We start from the raw sequence: 23,234 nt of genomic DNA, 5'->3' as shown, positions 1-23,234 counted from the left end.
GTGGGGTCTTCGTGGTCAGCTTCCAGCTTTTCTTCAAAAACTTTTTATTGCGCCGCTCTTTCCGGGTGCAAGTCGGTGCCGCCTCTAGTTCATCTTATATACAGGAAAATGGGGTCCCGCAGGGCTCGGTATTGAGTGTTTCCTTATTTCTAGTGGCCATTAATGGTCTGGCTGCAGCTGTGGGGTCGTCGGTGTCTCCTCCTTTGTATGCCGACGACTTCTGCATCTCATTTAGCTCAACGACTACGGGAGTCGCCGAACGCAGGCTGCAAGCAGCCGTTCGCAAGGCGGCATCATGGGCTCTGACTCATGGATTTCAGTTCTCTGCGGCCAAGACTCGAGTTATGCACTTCTGCAGGCGTCGGACGGTCCACCCTCATCCGGAACTTTACCTCGACGGTCACCTACTTGAAGTGGTGGACACTAGCCGCTTCTTAGGACTCGTCTTTGATGCCCGGCTCACATGGGTTCCTCATATTACTCAGCTGAAGCAAAAGTGCTGGCAGCACCTCAACGCCCTCCGCTGCCTGAGCCATGCGTCTTGGGGTGCAGATCGCAGCACACTGTTGCGATTGTACAGAGCCCTTGTGCAGTCCAGGCTTGATTATGGGAGCCTGGCCTATGGGTCTGCATCGCCCTCAGTGTTGACGTTGTTGGACCCCATACACCACTGTGGGGTTCGGCTTGCAACTGGTGCTTTCCGTACGAGCCCCGTGGATAGTCCGCTGGTGGAGGCCGGGGTTCCCCCGCTGCGGATTCGCCGCCACCGACTGCTCGCCGACTATGCTGTCCACGTGCATTGCTCACCGGGCCATCCCAATCATCGCCTGCTTTTCCCTGCCAGGGTCCTCCCTCTGCCCGACCGGCGACCTAGGTCTGGGCTTTCCATTGCTGTCCGTGTCCAGTCCCTGCTGTCGGAACTGGGGTCGTTCCCTCTTCTGCCGCCCTTCCGGGCCTGTGCACCCACGCCTCCCTGGTGTATGACCCGTCCGTCCGTCCGCCTGGACTTGGCATGGGAACCCAAGGACTCGGTTCCGCATGTGGCCCTCCGTCACCGTTTTCTTGCGCTCGTCGCCTCGTTTTCAGGCTGTGAGCCTGTCTACACTGATGGTTCCCTGGTGGATGGTCGTCCTGCCTACGCTTTTGCCCACGCTGCCCATGTTGAACAGCGCTCCTTGCCGGCTGGCTGCAGTATTTTTACTGCAGAGCTGGTGGCCATATTGCGCGCTCTTGAGCATATGCGTTCCTGCTCAGGTACGTCCATCGTCATCTGCAGTGACTCCCTGAGCAGCCTCCAGGCTATCGACCGCTGCTATACCTCTTGTCCTCTGGTATCCTTTATTCAGGAGTCTGTTTTTGCCATTACCCGCTCTGGTCGTTCGGTGGTCTTTGTTTGGACGCCAGGTCACGTTGGCATCCCGGGGAATGAACGTGTCGACAGGCTGGCCAAAGGGGCGGTCGACGCCCCCACTTTGGCGATCGGCCTCCCGGCTCGTGATTTGCAGCTGGCGTTGCGCCGTAAGGTGCTTCAGATGTGGCGTGACGAGTGGCGTAGCCTGACTTCTCCGAATAAACTGCGGGCTGTCAAGGAGACGACCGATGTGTGGCAGTCCTCCCTGCGGGCTTCTCGCAGGGACTCTGTCATCCTGTGTCGGCTCCGCATCGGCCATACCTACCTGACGCACGGACATCTTTTGCGTCAGGAGGATCCCCCCCTGTGTCAGTGTGGGTCCCGGTTGACGGTCGCCCACATTTTGTTGGAGTGTCCCCGCCTGCGCATCCTCCGGCAGACTTTTAATCTCCCGGGCACGTTGCCTTTGGTTTTATGCGACGATGCCTCCATGGCTGACGACGTTTTAAATTTTATCCGTGGTAGTCCTTTGTATGGTTCCATTTAGGGGGGACCTGTCCCTTTCCCTTTCTGTGTATCTTGTCCTCGAGTGTCTCATTGGTTGCAGATTTTAATGTGTGTATTCGGATGGTTGACTCTTTCCCAATTTTTGTACCCATGGTCAGTCAACCAGTCTCCGACCCTCTTATTTTCTTCCATTTCTTTCTGTCCAGTGTTCGTCTGTACTCTTCTTGTCTCTAGTGTTCGCTGACACATTGGTGTTCTTTCAGTGACTGGGGGGAGGGGTGTCTCCTCCCCCCTTGGGGTTTTACCTGTTCCGTAAATTTTGTTTCGCCGGTTTTTTGGAATGGGGGACTGATGACCTTAGCTGTTTAGTCCCCCTTAAACATCCCAACAACAACAACAACAACCACCTCTGTGACGGAGAATTACCCCCCAGCCTTTCACACACTCAAATGGTGGCTGGATGGGAACGTCCTCTCATTCACTACATGCTGCAGTGAATCCTATAACGCCCCATTTACAGAGTGGGAGCTCCTCAGTGTCCTTACACATTGTGCCGACACAGCTCCTGGGCCTGATCGCATCCACAGCCAGATGATTAAACATCTCTCACGGATCTGGTGCGATGGCATCTTTCCATCGCAATGGCGGGAGAGCACCATCATTCCAGTGCTCAAACCCAGTAAAAACCCGCTTGATGTGGATAGCTATCGGCCCATCAGTATTCTTTGTTAGCTACTGGAACATATGGTATGTCGGCGGTTGGGTTGGCTCCAAATCAGGGCTGCTTCCGCCAGGGTAATTATACCACTGATAATCTTGTGTCCATTGAGTCTGCCACCCGAACAGCCTTATCCAGATGGCAACACCTGATTGGCGTCTTTTTTTGAATTATGTAAAGCATACGACACGACCTGGCGACATCATGTCCTTGCCACATTTTATGAGTGGGGTCTCTGGGGACCACTCCCAATTTTTATCCAGAACTGCCTGCCGCTTCGTACTTTCTTTGTCTAAGTTGTCGACTCCCATAGTTCCATCCATATCCAGGAGAATGGAGTCCCACAGTGCTCTGTATTAATTGTGTCTTTATTTAACCGTCTAGCAGCAGCTGTCAGGCCCTCCGTCTCACCCTCTCTGTATACAGACGACTTCTCCATTTCGTACTGCTGCTCCAGTACTGTTGTCGAGTGGCACCTCCAGGGAGCCATCCACAAGGCAGTCATGGGCTGTAGCCCACGGCTTACAGTTTTCAGGCACAAAGTCGTGTGTCGTGCAGTTCTGTCTGCATTGTACCGTTCATCCAGCACCCGCACTTTACCTTGATGACGATCCACTCACTGTAGTGGAGACATATCAATTCCTAAAACTGGTTTTCGATGCTCGATTGACTTGGCTCCCTCATCTTTGTCAGCTTAAGCAGAAGTGCTGGCAGCACCTCAATGCCCTCCTTTGCTTGAGCAACACCAATTGGGGTGCAAATCGTTACGCAGCACACAGTCATAGTTCCCCGAGCATCCGAATCACCGTCTCCTTTTCCCACCCGCGGCAGTCTCGGCAGCCCAGATTGGGGCAAACGATTGCGGTTCACATGCGGTCCCTTCTCTCTGAACTGGAGTCCATCCCTTTACCACCTCTACTTGCGGTCCATTCACGTTCGCCTTCATGGTGTATGCCTCAGCTGCAGTTTTGTCTGGACCTTTTGCTTTGCCCTAAGGACTCCCTCCATTAACCCCGCCACTCTCCGCTGTCACTTCCTTTAAATTCTTGACGTGTTCCGGGGCTCTGAAGTGGTTTACACTGATGGCTCAATGGCTGATGGTCGTGTAGGCTTTGCACATGTACATGGAAGACATATTGAGCAGCACTCCTTGCCACTTGGCTGCAGTGTTTTCGCTGCAGAGCTGGTGGCCATATCTCGTGCTATTGAGTACATCCGCTCATGCCGTGGTGAGCCATTGAGCAGCCTACAAGCTACCAGTGCTACCCTCACCACACTGTGTTAGCATCCATTCAGGAGTCCATCTATGCCCCGGAACAGTACTTCCGTTCCGTGGTGTTTGTGTGGACCCCAGGACACAAAATCCGTGGCAAGGAACTTGCCGGCAGGCTGGCAAAACAGGTGACATGGAAACCGCTTCTGGAGATGAGCATCTCCGAAACTGACCTGCATTCTGTCTTACACTGCAGGGTTTTCCGGCTTTGGGAGACGGAATGGCGTAACAGCACGCACAACAAACTATGTGTCATTAAGGGGACTATGAATGTGTGGAAGTCTTCCATGCAGGCCTCTCACAGGGAATCAGTTGTCGTCTGCCGGCTCTGCGTTGGCCATACGTGACTAGTGCATGGTTACCTACTCCATTGCTAGGACCCACCTTAGTGTTGCTGTATCTTCCAAATGACAGTCGTCCACCTCTTGTCGGACTGCCCACTTTTAGCCGCTCTGCGGCAGACTTTTAACTTTCCAAGCACCTTGCTTCGGTGTTGGGCGACAGTGTCTGCACAGCAGCTTTAGTTTTAAGTTTTATCCATGAGAGTGGGTTTTATACTTCTATGTAGGTTTTAGTGCATGTCCTTTGTCCCTCTGTGTCCTCCACCCTAGTGCTTTTAGAGTGGAGGTTTTAATGTGTAGTAGATTGGCTGGCTTTCCCTTTTTATTCTCGTGGTTGGCCAGCCACTGTAATTTGCTCTCATGTTTTACTCCTCTCTGTTTCTAGCGTCTCTATGTTGTTTTCTTCTCCTCTTTTGTTCCTTTTAGTGTTTGTTGCCTTCTCTTCGTTCTTGTGGCTTTTCCTTTCTTTCCGTTTTGTGTTACATGTTTAGTCCATGTTATTCTCACACTTGAGGCATTGTTTTATTAGGACCTTCGTAGTTTGGTCCCTTCTCCCACCTTTAAACCAGCTAATCTTCCATCTGCTGTAGAAATATAGTTACAGTGAACTGTAGCTAATTACATACTGCAAGTGCCATCTATAGACTTGACTGCTGAATTATGTTATGAGGACCTTTACGTGTGCACTCGCCCTTTCCTCCTCCTCCTCCTCCTCCTCCTCCTCCTACTACTACTACTACTACCACTACCACTACCACTACCACTACCACCACCACCACCACCACCACCACCTCCCTCATTTTCCAACTACTGTTACACTCATCTCTTCTAGTATTATTGTTTGCTGTTTAAGGTTTCTCAGTCATCGAGAACGAGCTTCAGTTGAAGAATTTTTAACACTTTGAGGACTGAGTGCGAGTGTGGATGCTCAACTGGCTGGTACTGAGCGATTTCATAGTTTTTCTGAATTTTCTACAGCAGATTCTATACCACAGAAAATAGATTGTCTTTTGCATTTAAAAACTACGTCCATTCCCTTCAGAGTACTGCAAAGAAATAAACATTTATGTCAGTGACAAGGGCTTTATATTAATTTGAGTGTATGCTGTTTTCACAGTGGAAAAAAAAAGTTTTAGGGCCCCTAAGGGACATAGGATTGAAGTTGTTAGTTTTAAATGAATAACTGTTGAAATATGAACTTTTATTTTATTAATATCACACAGTTACATTGGCTTATTTTATTAATATCACACAGTTACATTGGCTTTTGTATGAAATATTTCGAAACATTTTGGAAAACAAAGCCCTATGTCACAGGTTTCACAATAACATCACGTATCTTTCCTTGAAACTTTACCATATCTGGCCTTGCTTGTTTCTGCGCATACTTTACACCTTCTCTAAGGCCACTTAGACAATTTTGTGGGTGGAATTAAGTTTGGAAAATGTTTTCCGCTTAGTCTGTTGATGGGTGAACTGTTCTGAGAAGTGCACGAGTCTGAGAGGCCACGTTTGTGAACCAAGTTCTCTGCTAACTCTGTAATGTATTCAACCAGATGTTTGCTTGTATTTTGCGGCATTTTGTACAAAATGTATGAATTTACAGTCATGAGCATGAAAATGTGAAAGAAAACTTTATCCCACCGCTTTATTTGTTTTAGTTCAAAACGATAGTACGCCATTATCTGGTCGCTATGATCCACATCAGCTTTTTCACTATCACTGTCCAAAACACAGTCTGGCTTCATTTTTTTCCACCATTACAAATTTAGTTTTTACACTGACATTTGTTGCAGTCATTTTATGCTTTGTTGTCAAAAGAAAAAAGTCTCTGTTGTCCTTCCATTTTACAAACAGTAAGTGATCTCGTCTGTGAAACGAATGTTGTTGTTGTTGTTGTTGTTTTTTTTTTTTTTTTTGCCGGCAAGACCCCCCCCCTTGGTAGTCCTTTTCTATTTTTCTGCACAGTACCAATTGCCTTAGTTCTTTGCCCCCACATATAATCCAGTAAATCAGGGCTGGTGTAAAATCGGTCCATGTATAATGTGTGACCTTTATTATGAAACGAATGACACAATCTGTTTACAATGTGTAAAATGCTGTTATCGGCATTAGACTGTTTCCCAAAATAAATTTCACAGTTCAGGACGTACCCACTTTCTCTTTCACATAGCATAAAAAATTTTACGCCATATTTATTAGGCTTATTTTTCATATACTCTCTAAAACTCAGTCTACCACGGAAAGGGCAAATTCCTTCATCTATACTAATATTTTCGCCTGGCTTGTAAGCCTTTCCACTTTGGGTCACGCATCTGTCGAATATAGGTCTTGCCTTATGAATAGGATTGTGGCCACCTGGTTTTTAGGAATATATGTTGCGTTATCTACGAGATGTAACATTTGTAGAATTGACAAAAATCTATCTCTTGGCAGTCACTTTGCTGTAAATGAGGACTGCAACACGGGATTTGTTGACCAGTAGTCAGACAGTTTTGGTTTCTTGACTAAGCACATATGCAATTAATACCAAAAAATGTATACAGTTCACTGAGTTTCACTGTTGTCCACTTACGCCATACTGATGGAGGCTTCAGTTTTTCTGTAGCACTTACTGTCTCTATTGCCATTCTAGCGAAGCAGTTTGTCTCTCATTTGATCAGTGTCACCAGTCCTTCATCGAAAAAGTACGTGAAACAAACAAACACTGAAGAATGTTGGTCAATCCCATCTTGAATTCCACAGGATTCAGAAAAAAACAGGAAGCTGGGGAGTGGTTGTACCGTCATCTGTCCACTGGCCAGAAGAATATGGCAAATTGCAATGACCAGTTGTGTTTGTTGTGACAGCGATGTCAACAGCCTCATCTTCAGGTTTTCCTGACGGTTCACCGTCAGAGGGATTGTTTTCGTCTATAAGAAAATTCGTAAAAGTGATCTTTTTTCTGACCAGTAATCAAACCTCAGAATTACGGAAAATTCGGACAAAAAATAGCTTACATCACTAATGTCAAAATCTGCAATTTCTTTATCCCACAAGGCCACGACGAAAATAAAGTGCGAAGCTATCAGCCAACAACAATGTAAAGTTTTGAATTGCCGCGCGCCTGTTGTAAGTAGAGCGTGAGCGCGGCAAAGCAAATGACTCAAAATATACTCCTGTACCACCACCAACAATGACATATGCTGCCATCTATAATTTTTTTCTTGGTACTAGGTTAACCAGACAGTACTTTTAAACCTACAGAATATGAAAGTCATGCGCTGCGAGTCGTTAACATTGCTGATAAACGGCCGACGTAGGAGCTACGTCGCTCGTCTCGAAAGTGTTAAAGCTTATATTTTTTCTCCATGAAAAAAGCTTTTTGACAACTTCTGAATGCATGAGTGCTTGGAAACGAAGCTTTAGCCTGGAAACTGGTACTTAACAAATAGAGAAACAGTGTAGCTATGAAAGACTTTATTTCCAGGAGAAGAAAAATATTATAAGTTACTGGTCCACAATAAAATTTACTTTGCAGACAGGCTGATCACTTATAAACTTGTATTATAAGTATCTATCAAAGTAGAAGAGAAGGAGTAAATATAATATAAAGACTTTAGTTTGCCATTGTGTGTTCACTGATCTTTCTGAAATTCAAACTAGGCTCAGCAAATAAACACGAAATTTTTGAACAATGAGAGTGAAATTTATTGCCTCTAAACTTTTGAATTTTCTACTGATGATGATTTTTTCCCCCATATACCTCACACATTTAGCATCGCCTAATAACTTCACTGGTTTGCAAATATGGCTTAGACATCTCTTGGTCTTTTGTTGTTGATTGCCCTCCTGCTAATAATGGACTTTATGAACATATGTTGAATAAAGTATGTTGTACTGTAGAAAATGATTTTTCAAACTTTTCATATTTATTTATGCACAACGATCTGTTCATATGATCAGCTTTGTTACATGGAGCAATCTTAATATTTGAACCAGATCTGTAAGCTACACGAGTTGATACCATACCACGACGTTCATTTGTGGCAGAGTAATATATTATTTTACGTGATTATGATGTAGTAACCACGTAGTAGCAATGGTGAAATGTAGATCAGGTGCAAGTTCCCAGCTGTGGCCTTTCTGACACACACATAATACCTGTATGTTCTATAGAAACAACTACACGATGTTTACAAAGACAGGTTGTTTGTATGATAACTACTAGCCTCTAACTCACATCAGGCTACAGGCTGTACGATACCTATTTAAGACATGATATGGATAATTACTGTTTGTTGAAATATGTTGCTATTACATTTTAGATATTAATACAAAAACCAGGAAAATTGAAAGGAACAAAGTACAGTTGGCAGTTGTGGAAGTTGTTTAACTAATAGCACTATAATTAGAAAATGGTAGCCAAATTATAGGTACACTTTTATAAGAGAGGATTTCATTGTGAAAGATGATTCCTAAAATTCACTGGAAGCTCTGGAATAATTAAAGGACCAATGATACAGTGGAAAATCCAGGGTAGAATAATGGCAATATGAAAATAATTGCTACTCACCATACAGCAGAGATTCTGTCTCAAATAGGCACAACAAAAGACTGTCAAATAAGTAAGCTTTCATCCAAAAAGGCCTTCATTGGAACAACGCATGTGTGCACGCATGCACACACTACCACAGTCACTTGCTGCTGAGGCCAAACTAATTAGCTGTTTCCAACAAAAAAAATCAGGGTCATAACAATGTGGTACTGAATTTTGGAAATCATTACCTTTTAAGGTTGGAACATTTTAGGCCACTGAAATTTTGAACATGCTTAAGTTTTGAAATGTTAAGACTTTGTAGTAAGTTAAACAATTTTTGTAAAGAGAAAAATTAGGGCTTTGAAATGAGCTGTAGCAATCTAGAAACATCTTTCAGCTCATCGTAGGTTTCGCCTTTGCATAGTTAATGTGTGTAGTAAGTCATGAATATTTCTCTAAAGTTGAACTAGCTGTACTATTGTCAGTAGTGATTGAGAAATTACACAGGAATTATATTATTAATAAAACTAGATCAGGTTAAAACAAAATAATACTGATGTTGGGGGGTGGTATAAGAACAGCTAGGATACTCCCACATTGCTCTGTTACAACCTTATTGGCATAATGATTTGACCATGTATTTTGTTACACATAATGCAGAGAGGTAAGTCTCTCAGCAACCTACAATTTAAATTCCAACAAGATTTCTGACAGTTTACATTTCTTCTCTCTGAAACACAGTGAGTGACAAAGATTTAATGTAATATCACCAGCCGTTTGTGCACGGCTGGGGAAATATTCAACAGTATGAACACCTTTCATTGTTGGCAGAAGCATATGATCAATATCTTTAGTACATAATGCAGTCTGCCAGGATCATCAGTGGCCGAAGAAGTATTTAAGGGACGTCATGGGTGGTTTGAGAAGTTTAAGAGTAAAACCAGCATCCACAGCATTGAGGATGGCGAAGCAGCCAGTGCCGACACAATGGCAGCTGAGAACTTAATCAGCAACTTCAAGATACTAATGAATTCTGAGTGTTACCTGCCGTAACAGGATTTTAATTGTGACGAGATGGGTCTAATCTATAAAAAGATGCTGAAGCGTACTTTTATAAAAGCAGAGTAGAATTCATTGCCTGGCCACAAGCCAGTGAAAGACCATCTCGCATTACTATTTTGTGCTAGTGTAAGCGGCGATTTGAAAACTAAAATGCTGCATGTTTACCATTCTGATACGCAAATTGCCCTCAAGAAGTGTAAAGTCCAGAAGTGCAGATTAAATGTGATGTGGAGGTCCAACAACAAGGCTTGGGTGATGTGATCTTTTTTTGTGATTGGATCAATGAAGTGTTTCATCCTTCAGTGTAAAAATATTTGCTTGAGATGAATCTGCCACTCCATCGTGTCTTGCTTGCTATGGACAACGATTTTGCCCATTCTCCAGGCCTAGAAGACCACCACCTTGAAGAATTTCAGTTCATCAAGATTCAGTTTCTGCCTCCCAACACCACCCTGTTACTCCAGCTTATGGATCAGCAGATTATTTATAACTTCAAGAAGCTATGCACTAAAGCATTCTTTGAGCATTGCTTTGAGTTGATTGATGCTACTTCTCTCGCTCTGAGAGTTTTGGAAATATCACTTCTACATTGTTACCTGCGTCAAGATGACCCAAAAGGCATGGGAAGTGGTTACCAAGAGAATTCTCCCTTATAATTCGAAGAAGCTCTGGCTGGAGTGTTATTGAATGTGATACTGAGGCATTTGAGTCGGTACCTGTGGAGCTTGTAGCCAACAAGATTGTGTCTTTGGCCTACAGCATGGTGCTAGAAGTGGATAACAATGATATCGATGAACTTGTGGAAGATCACAGCCAAGAAATGATCACCGAAGAGCTTATGGAGTTGCAGTGTGTTTCACAGCAGAAAGTTGTGGAGAGAAGTTCAGAGGAGGCGGAGGAGGCGGTATCAGCAAAGCAACAATCTTCTGGTGCAATAAGACAAATTCTGAAAGCATGGGAATCAGTTGTATTGTACATTGAAAATGATCAACCCCCCCCCCCCCCGATAAAACAGTGGCTGTCTTTATTTATAACATTTTTTTGGCTGCTACTGTCATCAGATCAAAACTTAGAATGTGTAAAACAAGGTCCAGTGTTAGTTGTGATGGAATCTGTTGTTATTGTCACTGAACCTTATTTCACAAGTTCTAAGTTTTGATCTGGTGATGACTGTTGCAAAACAATCTTATAAATCAAGAGATATCTTGAGTGATGTAATTGGCTTTGTTCCTAAAATAAGTCTTTCTGGTAGAGATGAAATTCTTTTTACGCCCAACACAAATCGTCATATGCCAAAGCATAAGGACAAGTAGTCAATCATTTGACTTTTACTGTGCTGTCAACTGTCCTACAAAATGGTTAATTTTGAAAGAAGTGTCCCTGGACAAGGCTACCTCCAAAAGCTGTTTATGTTTTTGGCAATCTTTTAAAATATCCTAATGCAGTCTGAAGCACATTGCTACAGTGAAGGTATCAAGTGTAACCAAGATATTTAATATCAGTATGTGACTATGATATTCAGTATCAGTAGAAAGCTCAACTTAAAATGCGAACTGTTTCTGTGTTTGTAAGTGTGCTCCTCATTGTAGCTTACAGAATGCTTTGCATCTGATGATAAATTTTTGGTTGTAATTTTCTAGAAGAAGTAGTTTGATATGTTTGTGTTTCCTCATTGACAAGGCTTTCAGTCCTTCTCTTATCTTGTTTTGGCATTTGGTTGTTGTTCTTACATTTGGAATACCATTTACTCTCAACTCTGTTGGAGACAAATTTGATTTGAAACGTTATTGTCCTATTCTGTTTGTGCTGTTCATTGTCTATTAATGTTTGCTAAGCTATTTTCACAGGTAAGGTATAATGATATTTCATTGACTTATCTGATAATATTTCACTGCAGGTTTTGGAAGTATCAAGCAGTGCGACACAGGCTGAGATAACATCCAGTTGGAGAGCTTTGTCAAGAAAATACCACCCAGATAAAGTGAAAGATCCAGACAAACGGCGAGAGGCACAGGAAAAATTCATGGAAATTCAGCAGGCATATGAAATTGTCTCCAGCATTAGGGCAAAGAGAAGTAGCAGAAACAAAAGATACAATCCTTAATGTTGGAGAACATGGATCCCTGTGAGGACTTTCGTTTGTGTGTGTGTGTGTGTGTGTGTGTGTGTGTGTGTGTGTGTGTGTGTGTGTGTGTGTGTGTGGCGCGCACGTGCTGTTGCGTTTTCTAGAGTTTTTCGTGGTTTATTTATTTTATAGTGTTTACTAATGTTTTTACCAAAGCAATATATCTGAGTTCTGTGAGGGGAAATCAATCTTAAAAATAGATTTAAGTGTATTTTTGACCCGGTATTGTTAATGATAAGTGTAACTATGAGTTCACCTAGCATTTTGTGAAAAGAGTTCAGGCTGTAAGGAATATTTCTATGTTTTGTGATCTGTTGAGAGTCATGTGATTATAAACATCTGACACACAAAGGAAGTAATTCAGACAATGTTTCTTATTTTTATAACTGAAAGGTTCTTGAAACCTTTTTTATATTGGGCTATTGTTGATGTAAATAATGAAACAAAGATATTTTATTGAGGTAAATAAGCATGTGGATCATGAAGCTGCTTGCATTCCTGGTGTAATCTACGGCTTTGACTATATTGCACACATAGAAGTTACGCTGTTATTGTTGGTTGAACTCCTTAGATTGTATAGTTTTCTTCCTTTTCCAGTGTCTCAGTTATTCAGGTGATTATTTACAGAGAGATTAATTCAAAATTTCATTTTATCTGCAATTCTGCTGACAGCGCAAAAGGGTGAACCTCATACTTTCAGGATTAAAGGTGCCATTTCAAAACATCAAGAAATAAAGTGAAATTGACAGTTTTCTATGAAGCCATGTCCAAGTCCATCTGCATAATAATGAAACGGATGTGAGAGGTCATCGCAACGTAATATGATATGTGAACAAAAGGAGATGAATACCTGTAGAAATTGTGAAGTACTTATTTTAGTGATTGGTGCAGCTACTTCCACTTTATTTTTCAAATAATAATCACTGTTTAATGATTGTGAGATTTGCCTAAATTAGTTGTAGAAAGGTGTGTTATTTAGTATCACATTTGTATGTGTAACTAAAATTTAGTGAAACACAGGTGTCTGTAAGTAGCTCCATTCTGTTGACTTCTACACTTCGACAAAAGAAATAGTCCTGTGATGGGAAAAGCCACTTACAACACTCTTATACGGGAAATTGTGCTTATAGTTTACACATCATAAATGTGCCTACTATCCACAACTGTCGAATAATGTAACCCTTTTTATAGAACTTGACCTTGATGTATAACTAATGGATATGGAAGTCAGACTATTAGTTCCTCTCCTAAGAGTTTCCTAGGTGTTAGAAAGAAACACATTAAAAAATGGAATAATACTGAATCTAGAACCTTTCTGTAGCAAGTTCATTAAGTGGTTTGTCTAATGGATTTACAGTAGCTAGCCTATCTCAGCGAAGAAATGGTTAAGTTTAGGAAAAGCAGAATAAGTTAATTTGGCCTACTTTCTTGCTGTTCCCTAACTTAACTTAACAAATAAATATAACTTTTCAGGATATGGTTTTGAGAAAGACACAGGAATCTTTTAGCTGCTACACCCACATACATACATAGTTTTCATCTAGAAAGGCCACAAATTTTCAATTGTCACTATGTGCTAAAAAAGAACTGGCCAGTGGATACTTCTGTGTTGCATTTTGTGTAACAAAAAAATTAAATACCTAACTATTCTAATAGCACAATACACACATTTAAATTTGTTAAGACACATGGTTCATATCTTTATCCTAGCAAATTATCTGTCAATAGAAAAAGGTAGGGTGTGATCACTCTATATGGTTATTCAGTATTTTCATGCAATGGTACTTTAGTGTTACTGAGCCACATAAGCAATTTTATTTTTATAACTCTGTATCTTACTGAATTTCAGTTATAACTGAAAGAAATTTATCTTTACTTCACTGAAAGCTTAATCTTGCAAAACCTCAGTATTTATGCTTGACAAGTTAATCTTTTTAGCAAAACTTATTTAATCACTTTCACTTTACTTACTACCACAAAGAGAGAGTAAAAATATTAAAATCGTTAAATTCATGTGAAAACATTTACTTAAGTGCTTCAGCAAAATTTCACCTCAGCATTTCTACTACTTAAATCATACAGTACTGTTATGTGTGCTGTAAAAATTAGCTCCCAACAATTAGTTACAGACATTTATTCAGATATGAAAACTAGTGCTTGTAGATACTGAATGAAGTACTTAAAATGTTTTTATAACAGATTTACTCGGAATAATCAAACACCAGGAAAGGACCCTATATAGGCCAGTAATTAAGAGTAAAACAACAGGATGAACAAAATTTTGTGATCAACACAATAATTATTTTAAAAAATTAATTTTGAGTTAATGGTTCATACTTCTATAATTCTATTTATACATTTCTTAACCTTTTGGGCATGGCAGATAGTAATGGTGGCTATACTATCCATGGTATGGCATACACGTTTCTTGAAATTCTTCTTGGCATCTTTTAAAGTCCGTAACTTAGCCTAACGACCTACATCAATTCAGCAGTTTGTGATCGGGGACAGTTGTGCAACAATTTCCAGGCAAGGCATCACCTGCTTAGTCCTCTTTCACTTCAGACTACAGACTGTGCCCTCTCATTCCTGCTTTCTGTGTAGGTAGTGCTTCAAAAGCCCAAGCCACCTTTTACACTTCTCACAGTGACTTCCGGGCAGTACAAGACCTCAACATCTTTTACATACCGCATATCCTACACATTGTCCCTAAGCGTGTACCATTTTATACAAATGACAACTTGCACAAATACATGAAATTACATACACAAACATTTTCAGTTCATTAATTCATGACAAAATATTATTTAGTAACTGACAAAATATTATTTAGTAACTTACACATTTCACGTTACAAACACACTTTAACAAAGCACTCTAACATCACATATATCACATCTTCCATATAGTCTTTGCGTATCACAATTATATTATGCCAAACTCTGAAAACAATTTTTTTATGAAGTAGATGACCGATAGCACAATGTTACAAACTGTTTGTATATTATTGTATTACTCCGTCCTTCTCATCATGTTTGAACATAGTATATCTAAGTTTTCATGTGCAATACAAAGATATATCTTGCTCAGTAATGAATGCAAGCTTAAAATACTGTCTAAAACATGTTCCTGATCCATAGGATTAGTGTTAGAACTTTGTTAAAAATATCAAGTGTTACATGTTTGCTTTTTAAATGAAAGTACCAGTTCATTCTGAGTACAGTAATTAAACATTCCTAAATTCACTAATGATATTCTAAATTAGTCTCTAGCATTTGTTTTGGAAGTTGCACAGCACTTCAATATGTTCATTGGCTCAAAGATTTTTTATACACAAAATAATTTCTTATATGTATACTCTTGCAGAAATAATATTTTTTCACAAAGTTTGATTTCTGTGTCAAAATTTTCTCTTGCCCTTGTAAGATATATGTACATGTGTGAGCTTTTAACTTCATGCATGATGATGATCTGGAAGCAAATGTGTTTTGTTATTGTGTGTTCAGTGTAATCATTTTTCTCCATTTTTGCTGCATGTATCTGTGTATCTTCACATATACTCTGCAAACTGCCATGATATGCATTGCAGAGGGTACTTCCCATTGTATGAAACATTGGGCTTGATTCCCGTTCCATTTATATATAGGGCACGGAATAATGATAGCTTACCGCTCTGGAGATGAGCCAAGTAGCTCCTATGTCGTGCATATTATGCTCCAAAAGAACAAGTGATGAGGACCAATGTCAGATATTTCTCAGCTTTGTAAATATATTCCAGTGTTTGTATTAAGTCCGTCATCTCTAAATAAAATTATAAACAGCCGACCAGTTTCAATGTGTATGTAATGGTCGTTTTGTCACAATGTATGTTTTTGCTACCACATTGGCCCTTATGTGATTTTGCCTGGCTCTAAAATTTTGTTTTTCGTGTGGATGTGTATTAACAGGATCATATACCAGTGTTCGTAATTCTTTCTTGACAAGAGCCATTATTGTCAATTTTAAAGTTCTGACATGTATACCGTTTGTGGGCTTCACTAATATAGTAATGTAATTTTTTTATATTTTGGCTGTATATGCCACTGGGCGTAAGTTTCTCGGCGTAAGTGCCACCTGCCTTTTTTATGTATAACTACATTATTTGTATCAATGCTCCCATACTGTAACATTGCAATTGGTCGGCTGTTTGTAATTTTATTACGTGAAACTGTTGCTGTTGTGCAGCTATATATAAAATATGTAATCTCTATGAAGATACTCTAATGTTCATACTGGCGCAAAAAAACATGGGGCAGCATTTGTCACTCATATTGGCAGGAAAGGATACAGACAACATTGCATGTTACTTTATTTGTGGTATTTAAGTTGCAGCATGCAAAGCCACAAAGTCACACACAGTGCAATGAGAACAGATTGTCATCTGCTACAAGCTTTGTATTTATATTCTAGATAGTTTTACACTACAGTACACAAAAATAGAAAAGAGTTAGGTAACATCTAATTGCTTAGAAACTGAAAAAAGTGAACTTTCTGTTTTGCAAACAGGATCATTCAGTTGCTATTTGTGAAAGTCAAGACACTGGGGACATAATTCTTTTGATGCCAAAACACAAAGTGACCGCATCCAATGTCAATGTCAGAAGAAAGAAATGCAGAAAATATGAAATCTGTGTTTTGAATTCTAATAATAACAACCAGATAGTGGGCTACTACCCTTTTGAATGGAGACAAAGTGGAGGAATACAGATTTTTTTGATATTTTCATTGTGCTCATTGTAAGTTCGTATGTTTTATGTAAAAAGCTAAGGTGCTCTAGCAGTCATCTTTACTTCATTGTTGAGCTGACAGCAGCTTTGATAAGATGAGTGAACTTCAACTAGAAATCATTCACCTGTAAATGGACTCAGTGGAAGACATTTTCCTAAACTGAAACTTCCTGGCAGATGAAAATTGTGTGCCAGACCGAGACTCTAACTCGGGACCTTTGCCTTTCGTGGGCAAGTGCTGTACCATGTGAGCTACCGAAGCAATACTCACAACCCGTCCACACAGCTTCATTTCTGCCAGTACCTCGTATCTTACTTTCCAAACTTCACAGAAGCTCTTCTGCGAACCTTGCAGACTAGCATTCCTGCAAGGTCACTTGCCCGTGAAAGGCAAAGGTCCCAAGGTCAAGTCTCGGTCCGGCACGCAGTTTTAATCTGCTAGGAAGTTTCATATCAGCGCACACTCCACTGCAAAGTGAAAAATCTCATTTTGGATTTTCCTAATTTGATTCCAGCAACAGAATGTCGAAACAGCATTGGAGATTATGTAAGGTTTGTGGAGAATGAAGCAAGACAAGTGGCTATTACTATTGTGAAAAATGTGATGTAGGATTTTGTGTTCCAAAATCGTTAAAAATTTTTCATATTGACGCAAATATATCTAAGTAATTTTGATTAAAAAACTAAATTCTCAAACAACTTTATTTTTAGTACCAATAACTTTGAATTCAATCTCCATTTAGGGAACAAAAATAATAAACAATATTTGTCGTGAAAGCAACAAATTTTCAGTTTAATATAAGAAAACAGGGTCTGATGTAAGTGTGTTTCTTTGCACTATTTCATAGAAAAAAGTATTTCAAATGCATCAAAATGATGTAAGTTCTGTGCAGTAGAATGAACTAGGTAAAATATAGTAAAGATGGCCTAAGAAGACTCCTGACAGCTCGTAGCACTGTTGCCAGCTTTCAGCTACAAAGCACATAGGCTGCAGTCTTAAACAGTATATTAGCTGTGTGCAGAGTTGGTAGCACTGAGGTGTTGCCATAGAGACTTTTACAAGATCATGTTACATTATTGGTTGAGGAAGATTCACAAAGTTGTTCACTGCAACTGTCAGAGGCCAACTTGGGCAGACCCGACTAGAGATTTCTCACTTAATACTGTGTTTTGAAACTTCGTATGTTGGCTTTAACGGAATAGTTGGTGTCCATCTTCGAGCATCTGCCACTTCAGATTTTTCAGGGGTCAAACCTAACTTTGTAATCATTTATGCTGTCTTTCTTTGTAAAAGTTCAGTATGCCCTGTTAGTGTTATTTACTAAGAGTCCCAGACACTTCAGTAATACTCTATGCATAGTAGCACGAGTGTTTAGTAAGCAGTTTCTTTCCGTAATTCCACTCAGTTATCACAAAGCAATTTCCATTGTCAGCTGATTGCAGTTTTACACTATCCTACCATTAAATGAACTGAAGTCTCTCATGCTTCAATTTTGATTATCCTTTGTTTTCATTTCTTTTCCCTAAAAACTGATCATCCAGATGAGTTTACGTCTAATTGTGACCCACTGATACAGTAATTCAGGATTCTGTGTTTTTACATCTATGTATTTGAACATTTTGAGCAACTTGCCAGTCTTTGCACCACTTGAAAATCTTGTGGAGATACGAAAATATTTGTGCAGTGGAAAGTCTATGGAGTGTCCTGCTTAGTGCACATTAGCTCAAAATGTGGCGCAAAAGGTTTCAACCCAAGTCTGTAATTACAAGCTAAGTTTGTGCACAGTCCATACAGTAAACAGTCTGAACTAGAGTCAATATTCGTACATCACAAGAGTCTTAGTAGTGCTCTGGCTGCAGTTGTGGAATCTTCTGAGGCAACAGCAAAAGTCAGAAGAGTCCACAATCAATGGACTTCTATGTATCACAGGGCTCATCTGTGTGATAATAATGGTGAGCCATCTGGTCATGGTGGCTCAGTTTTTCCGTAGTATCAATTATGCGCCCACAAGAGTATTTACATACGGCTAGATGCTCTTTGCCTGAAATTCTGTGAAGTTCCATCATCTTGTAGCCAGTATCTGAGAATCTACTATCATTTATTTATTTATGTATTTATTTCTGTTCTGCTGATCCAGTAAACAAAAGAATTGTGTGGATTTAGAACGAGTCAGATACAAAAAAACAAAACAAAAAAGAAGTGTTATCAAAGAATGGAAAATCCAAGATGGAATGTAGCAATACTATGACAAGGAAAGATGCCGTTCACCATACAGTGGAGATGTTGTCTATTTTTGACAAAGGCCTTGTTGGCCAAAAGCTTATTTTGTGACAGTCTTTTTGTTGTCCCTATCTGTGACTCAGCATCTCCGCTATATGGTGAATGGCAACTTTTCTTTTCATAAAAATGAAGTATAGGAACAGCAACCAAAAATGCAAATAATTTTGAATTTGATCATTTACTACAGTTAGACAGAAGTCTGAAACAATACAATCATAGATAACAATTATTTCACATGATTAGCTAGAAAATTTCTAAAATTAAAGTGCTTCATTAAACTGCACGTACAACCTACTGTGGACCATGTTCGCTTGTGTTAAGCATTTAGAGGCTGTATTTCCCTGCAAAAACAAAAATTTCAGTGGGAGGTAGGGTACAGTATTCCTTTCTGAAATGGTAGTAACAATTATTAATTGTACAGTTTATCATCCCAAACTACACCGGAGAAATAATTACAAATATTGTCCAGAAATGAAAGAAGATTGTCCCCCACACCCAGCCCCAATCCCCCGTCAAGGCATTCACGAGCTTGCCAGTTAGCTCCTTCCTCCGTCTCAATGTGACTTGAGTTTTGATGCCGAACAAGCACACCTTGGAATTTTGGCACTCGCAGAAAATCCCAGCAAATGTGAAATGTGTAGTGTCATTCATTTTCTAAACACACAAAATGTTCAGCCTATCAAATTTTATAGGGAAATGAAAAATGTTGTTGGTGATAGTGCAATGAATGGGTCTTCAGTGAGGAAATGATGCATTATGTTTAATCAGTGTGCATGTTGAAGATCGGAATCGTAGGCCATAAGGCATTATGGCATCTGCACAAACACAGCAATAATTAAAATGTCTTACACGGGATCAAGCAGTTTTTCACTTACTCCTGAAACTAAAGGATTTTTTGGGTAGAAAACAATTTGCAGACAGTGGACATCGAACAGCCAGTGACATCCTGGCTCAAATCTTTGTCAGTAGAGAAGTATAACATGAGAATTGAAAAATTGGTCCCACGTTACAATAAGTGCTTTGACAGATACGGCGACTACATTGAAAAATCGAGTAAGGTGCTGTATCTTGGTTAATAAAGTGTTGTATTGATATATTTTGTTTTTATTTAGTTAAACCAAAATGTTCTTACTTTCCAGATTAGCCTCTTAAATTAAAAAATTCATCTAGAGGGTAAACAGAGTTTTTCAACGAGACTCGAAGATTTTACTCTTGGTATGCAAGTCATGTTTTGACCTTGTATCATGGTCATGATAGGTACTGTTAATCTTGTACATGGAGTGGTCTTTAATTACAAAGCACATAAGAAATAAGATATACTGTGAGGCCACAAATAATCTTGATCTAATAGAGAGCGTCGTGATGAATACAGGGATTAGTGAACACAAGGTCATTGTAGCGAGGCTCAAAACCATATCAGCCAAAACCACTGAAAAATAAATGCAAAATATATCTATTTAAAACAGCAGGTAAAAATTCACTTGATGCTTTCCTAAGATTGTCTCCATTCCTTGCTAATTATGTAAGTGTAGACCAGATATGGCTCAAATTCAAAGATACAGTATTGATAGCAATAGATAGAACATATCACATAAGTTAGAGACATAACTGATCCACCATGGCGCACACAACACATTGGAACACTGTTGCAGAGGCTACGAAAAAAGCATGCCAAATTGAGAAGAACGAAAATCCCCAAGACTGGCTAAGTTTCACAGAAGCTCGAAATTTAGTGCGGACATCAATGCAAGATACTTTTAATAGTTTCCACAATGAAATATATTCTCAAAATATGGAAGAAAACCCAAAGAGATTCTGGTTGTATGTAAAGTACACCAGTGGCAAAAAAACAGTCAATACTGTTACTGTGCGATAGTGATGGAAATGTTACCGATGATGGTGCAACTAAAGAGGAGTTACTGAATAGTTTTCAGTAATTCCTTCACGAAAGAAGGTGAAGTAAATATTACAGAATTTGAAACCAGAACAGCAGTTAGCATGAGTGACATAAAAGTAGTAGATATCTTAGGTGTTGCGAAACAAATCACTTAAGAAAGGCAAGTCTTCCGCTTCAAGTGGTATACCAACCAGGTTCCTTTCAGAGTAATCAGACACAATACTGCCTTTCTTAGCAATCATATACGACAGCTCACTTGATGAAAGACCTGTTCCTAAAGACTGGAAAGTAGCACAGGTCACACCAATATTCAAGAAAGGAAATAGGAGTAACCCATTGAATTACAGACCCATATCACTGGCCTCAATTTGCAGTAGAATTTTGGAGCATATACTCTACTCTAACATTATGAATCACCTTGAAGCAAATGACTTACATAACCAACACAGATTCAGAAAATATCATTCTTGTGCATGAAGTAATGAGTGCTGTGGACAAGGGATCTCAGATCAATTCCATATTCCTAGATTTCCAGAAGGCTTTTGATACTGTTCCTCACAAGCGACTATTAATCAAATTGCTTGCATATGGAGATCATCTCAGTTGTATTACTGGATTCGTGATTTCCTCTCAGAGGTCACAGTTCATAGTGATAGACGGTAAACCATCGAGTAGAACAGAAGTGATATCTGGTGTTCTGCAAGGTAGTGTCATTGGCCGTCTGCTGTTCCTGATTTACATAAATTATCTAGGTGATAATCTGAGCAGCCCCCTTAGATTGTTTGCAGGTGACACTGTAATTTACCATCTGGTAAAATCCTCAGACGATCAATTCCAATTACAAAATGATCTAGAGAGAATTTCTGTACGGTGCGAAAAGTGGCAATTGGCACTGTTGTTGTTGTGGTCTTCAGTCCCGAGACTGGTTTGATGCAGCTCTCCATGCTACTCTATCCTGTGCAAGCTTCTTCATCTCCCAGTACCTACTGCAACCTACATCTTTCTGAATCTGCTTAGTGTATTCATCTCTTGGTCTCCCTCTACGATTTTTCACCTGACCAGAAGTCTTGGTCCTCCTGCCACCGAACTCCACTAATTCCCACTATATCTAACTTTAACCTATCCATTTCCCTTTTTAAATTTTCTAACCTACCTGCCCGATTAAGGGAGCTGACATTCCACACTCCGATCCGTAGAACGCCAGTTTTCTTTCTCCTGATAACGACGTCCTCTGGGGTAGTCCCCGACCGGAGATCCGAATGGGGGACAATTTTACCTCCGGAATATTTTACCCAAGAGGACGACATCATCATTTAATCATACAGTAAAGCTGCATGCCCTCGGGAAAGATTACAGCTGTAGTTTGCCCTTGCTTTCAGCCGTTCACAGTACCAGCACGGCAAGGCCGTTTTGGTTAATGTTACAAGGCCAGATCAGTCAGTCATCCAGACTGTTGCCCCTGGAACTACTGAAAAGGGTGCTGCCCCTCTTCAGGAACCTCACGTTTGTCTGGCCTCTCAACAGATACCCCTCCGTTGTGGTTGCACCTACAGTACGACCATCTGTATTGCTTTTTTTTTTAAATATATTATATTTACAACCATGGTTGCAACATGTGTGTATCTAAACTAATGGTCTGAGGAGCACTTTAAATATAAATAGTATTTGATCTGCTTTTATAATGACAATAACTTCTATAAGAAACGAAAAACCATCTCAGCTATTACACTATACAAAATGGCACGAAATCTAACATAATCTGCATATCTGTAATCATTACTTTTAGCTGCAAAATCATTACCTTTTGATGATCTATAGCCTTTTAGGAAGCTTAGAAAATGACATGTTCACAGGACACCTAGAATTTTGTCAGACCTGTTGTGGTAAGTTGTAAACCACGCACTTAATTTTTAATTTTAAAAAAAAAAATCATGTTCTCGGAAAGGGGGGGGGGGGGGGGGGGGGGAGGGACCGTTATCTCACAAAGTGGCTAGCATCTAGAGCATGTTTGTCTTTTGATTATTCATATGGTTTTGAAACACATCCCGGCTGCTTTTTGAACATTTTTAACATATTATAATTTGATTTCTGAAGGAATCATAAGTTGATTTTTGATTTCTTTCATTATGTATGTGATGTCTGTGCCAGGGGAATCCCCATCGCATCTGAAAACAAAAAACTTTACTGCAGACAAAGGTGGTTGGGGCTATACGACTGAGCTGAATAAACATGAACCGGTGACAGCCAATCGATGTTTGTTTACATGGTTTATTTGGTGGGTGAATAATCAGCATTATAATTATTAGTGAACTCTATAGATTCAGGCTACCAGAGTGGAAATAAACAGCTAACAGGAATAATGGGTAAGAAAAATTACATATTATCGTCTTGGTA

The 23,234-nt window shown here is 40.1% G+C and overlaps 1 protein-coding gene across 1 annotated transcript in view; it reads left to right on the top strand.

Moving 5' to 3' along the window:
- Positions 1 to 15,288, top strand: part of LOC126266924 (dnaJ homolog subfamily C member 22) — a 46,558-nt gene extending 31,270 nt beyond the window's left edge. Inside the window, exon 5 of the mRNA XM_049971615.1 lies at positions 11,669 to 15,288. Within this exon, the coding sequence (XP_049827572.1) occupies positions 11,669 to 11,875 (207 nt within the window). The 3' untranslated portion in view covers positions 11,876 to 15,288. The remainder of the gene's footprint in view (positions 1 to 11,668) is intronic.
- The last annotated feature ends 7,946 nt before the right edge of the window (positions 15,289 to 23,234 follow it).

The sequence above is a fragment of the Schistocerca gregaria genome, chromosome 4 (genome assembly GCF_023897955.1).
Source record: "Schistocerca gregaria isolate iqSchGreg1 chromosome 4, iqSchGreg1.2, whole genome shotgun sequence".
NCBI lineage: Eukaryota > Metazoa > Arthropoda > Insecta > Orthoptera > Acrididae > Schistocerca > Schistocerca gregaria.
This window is presented reverse-complemented; position numbering and strand designations above follow the sequence as displayed.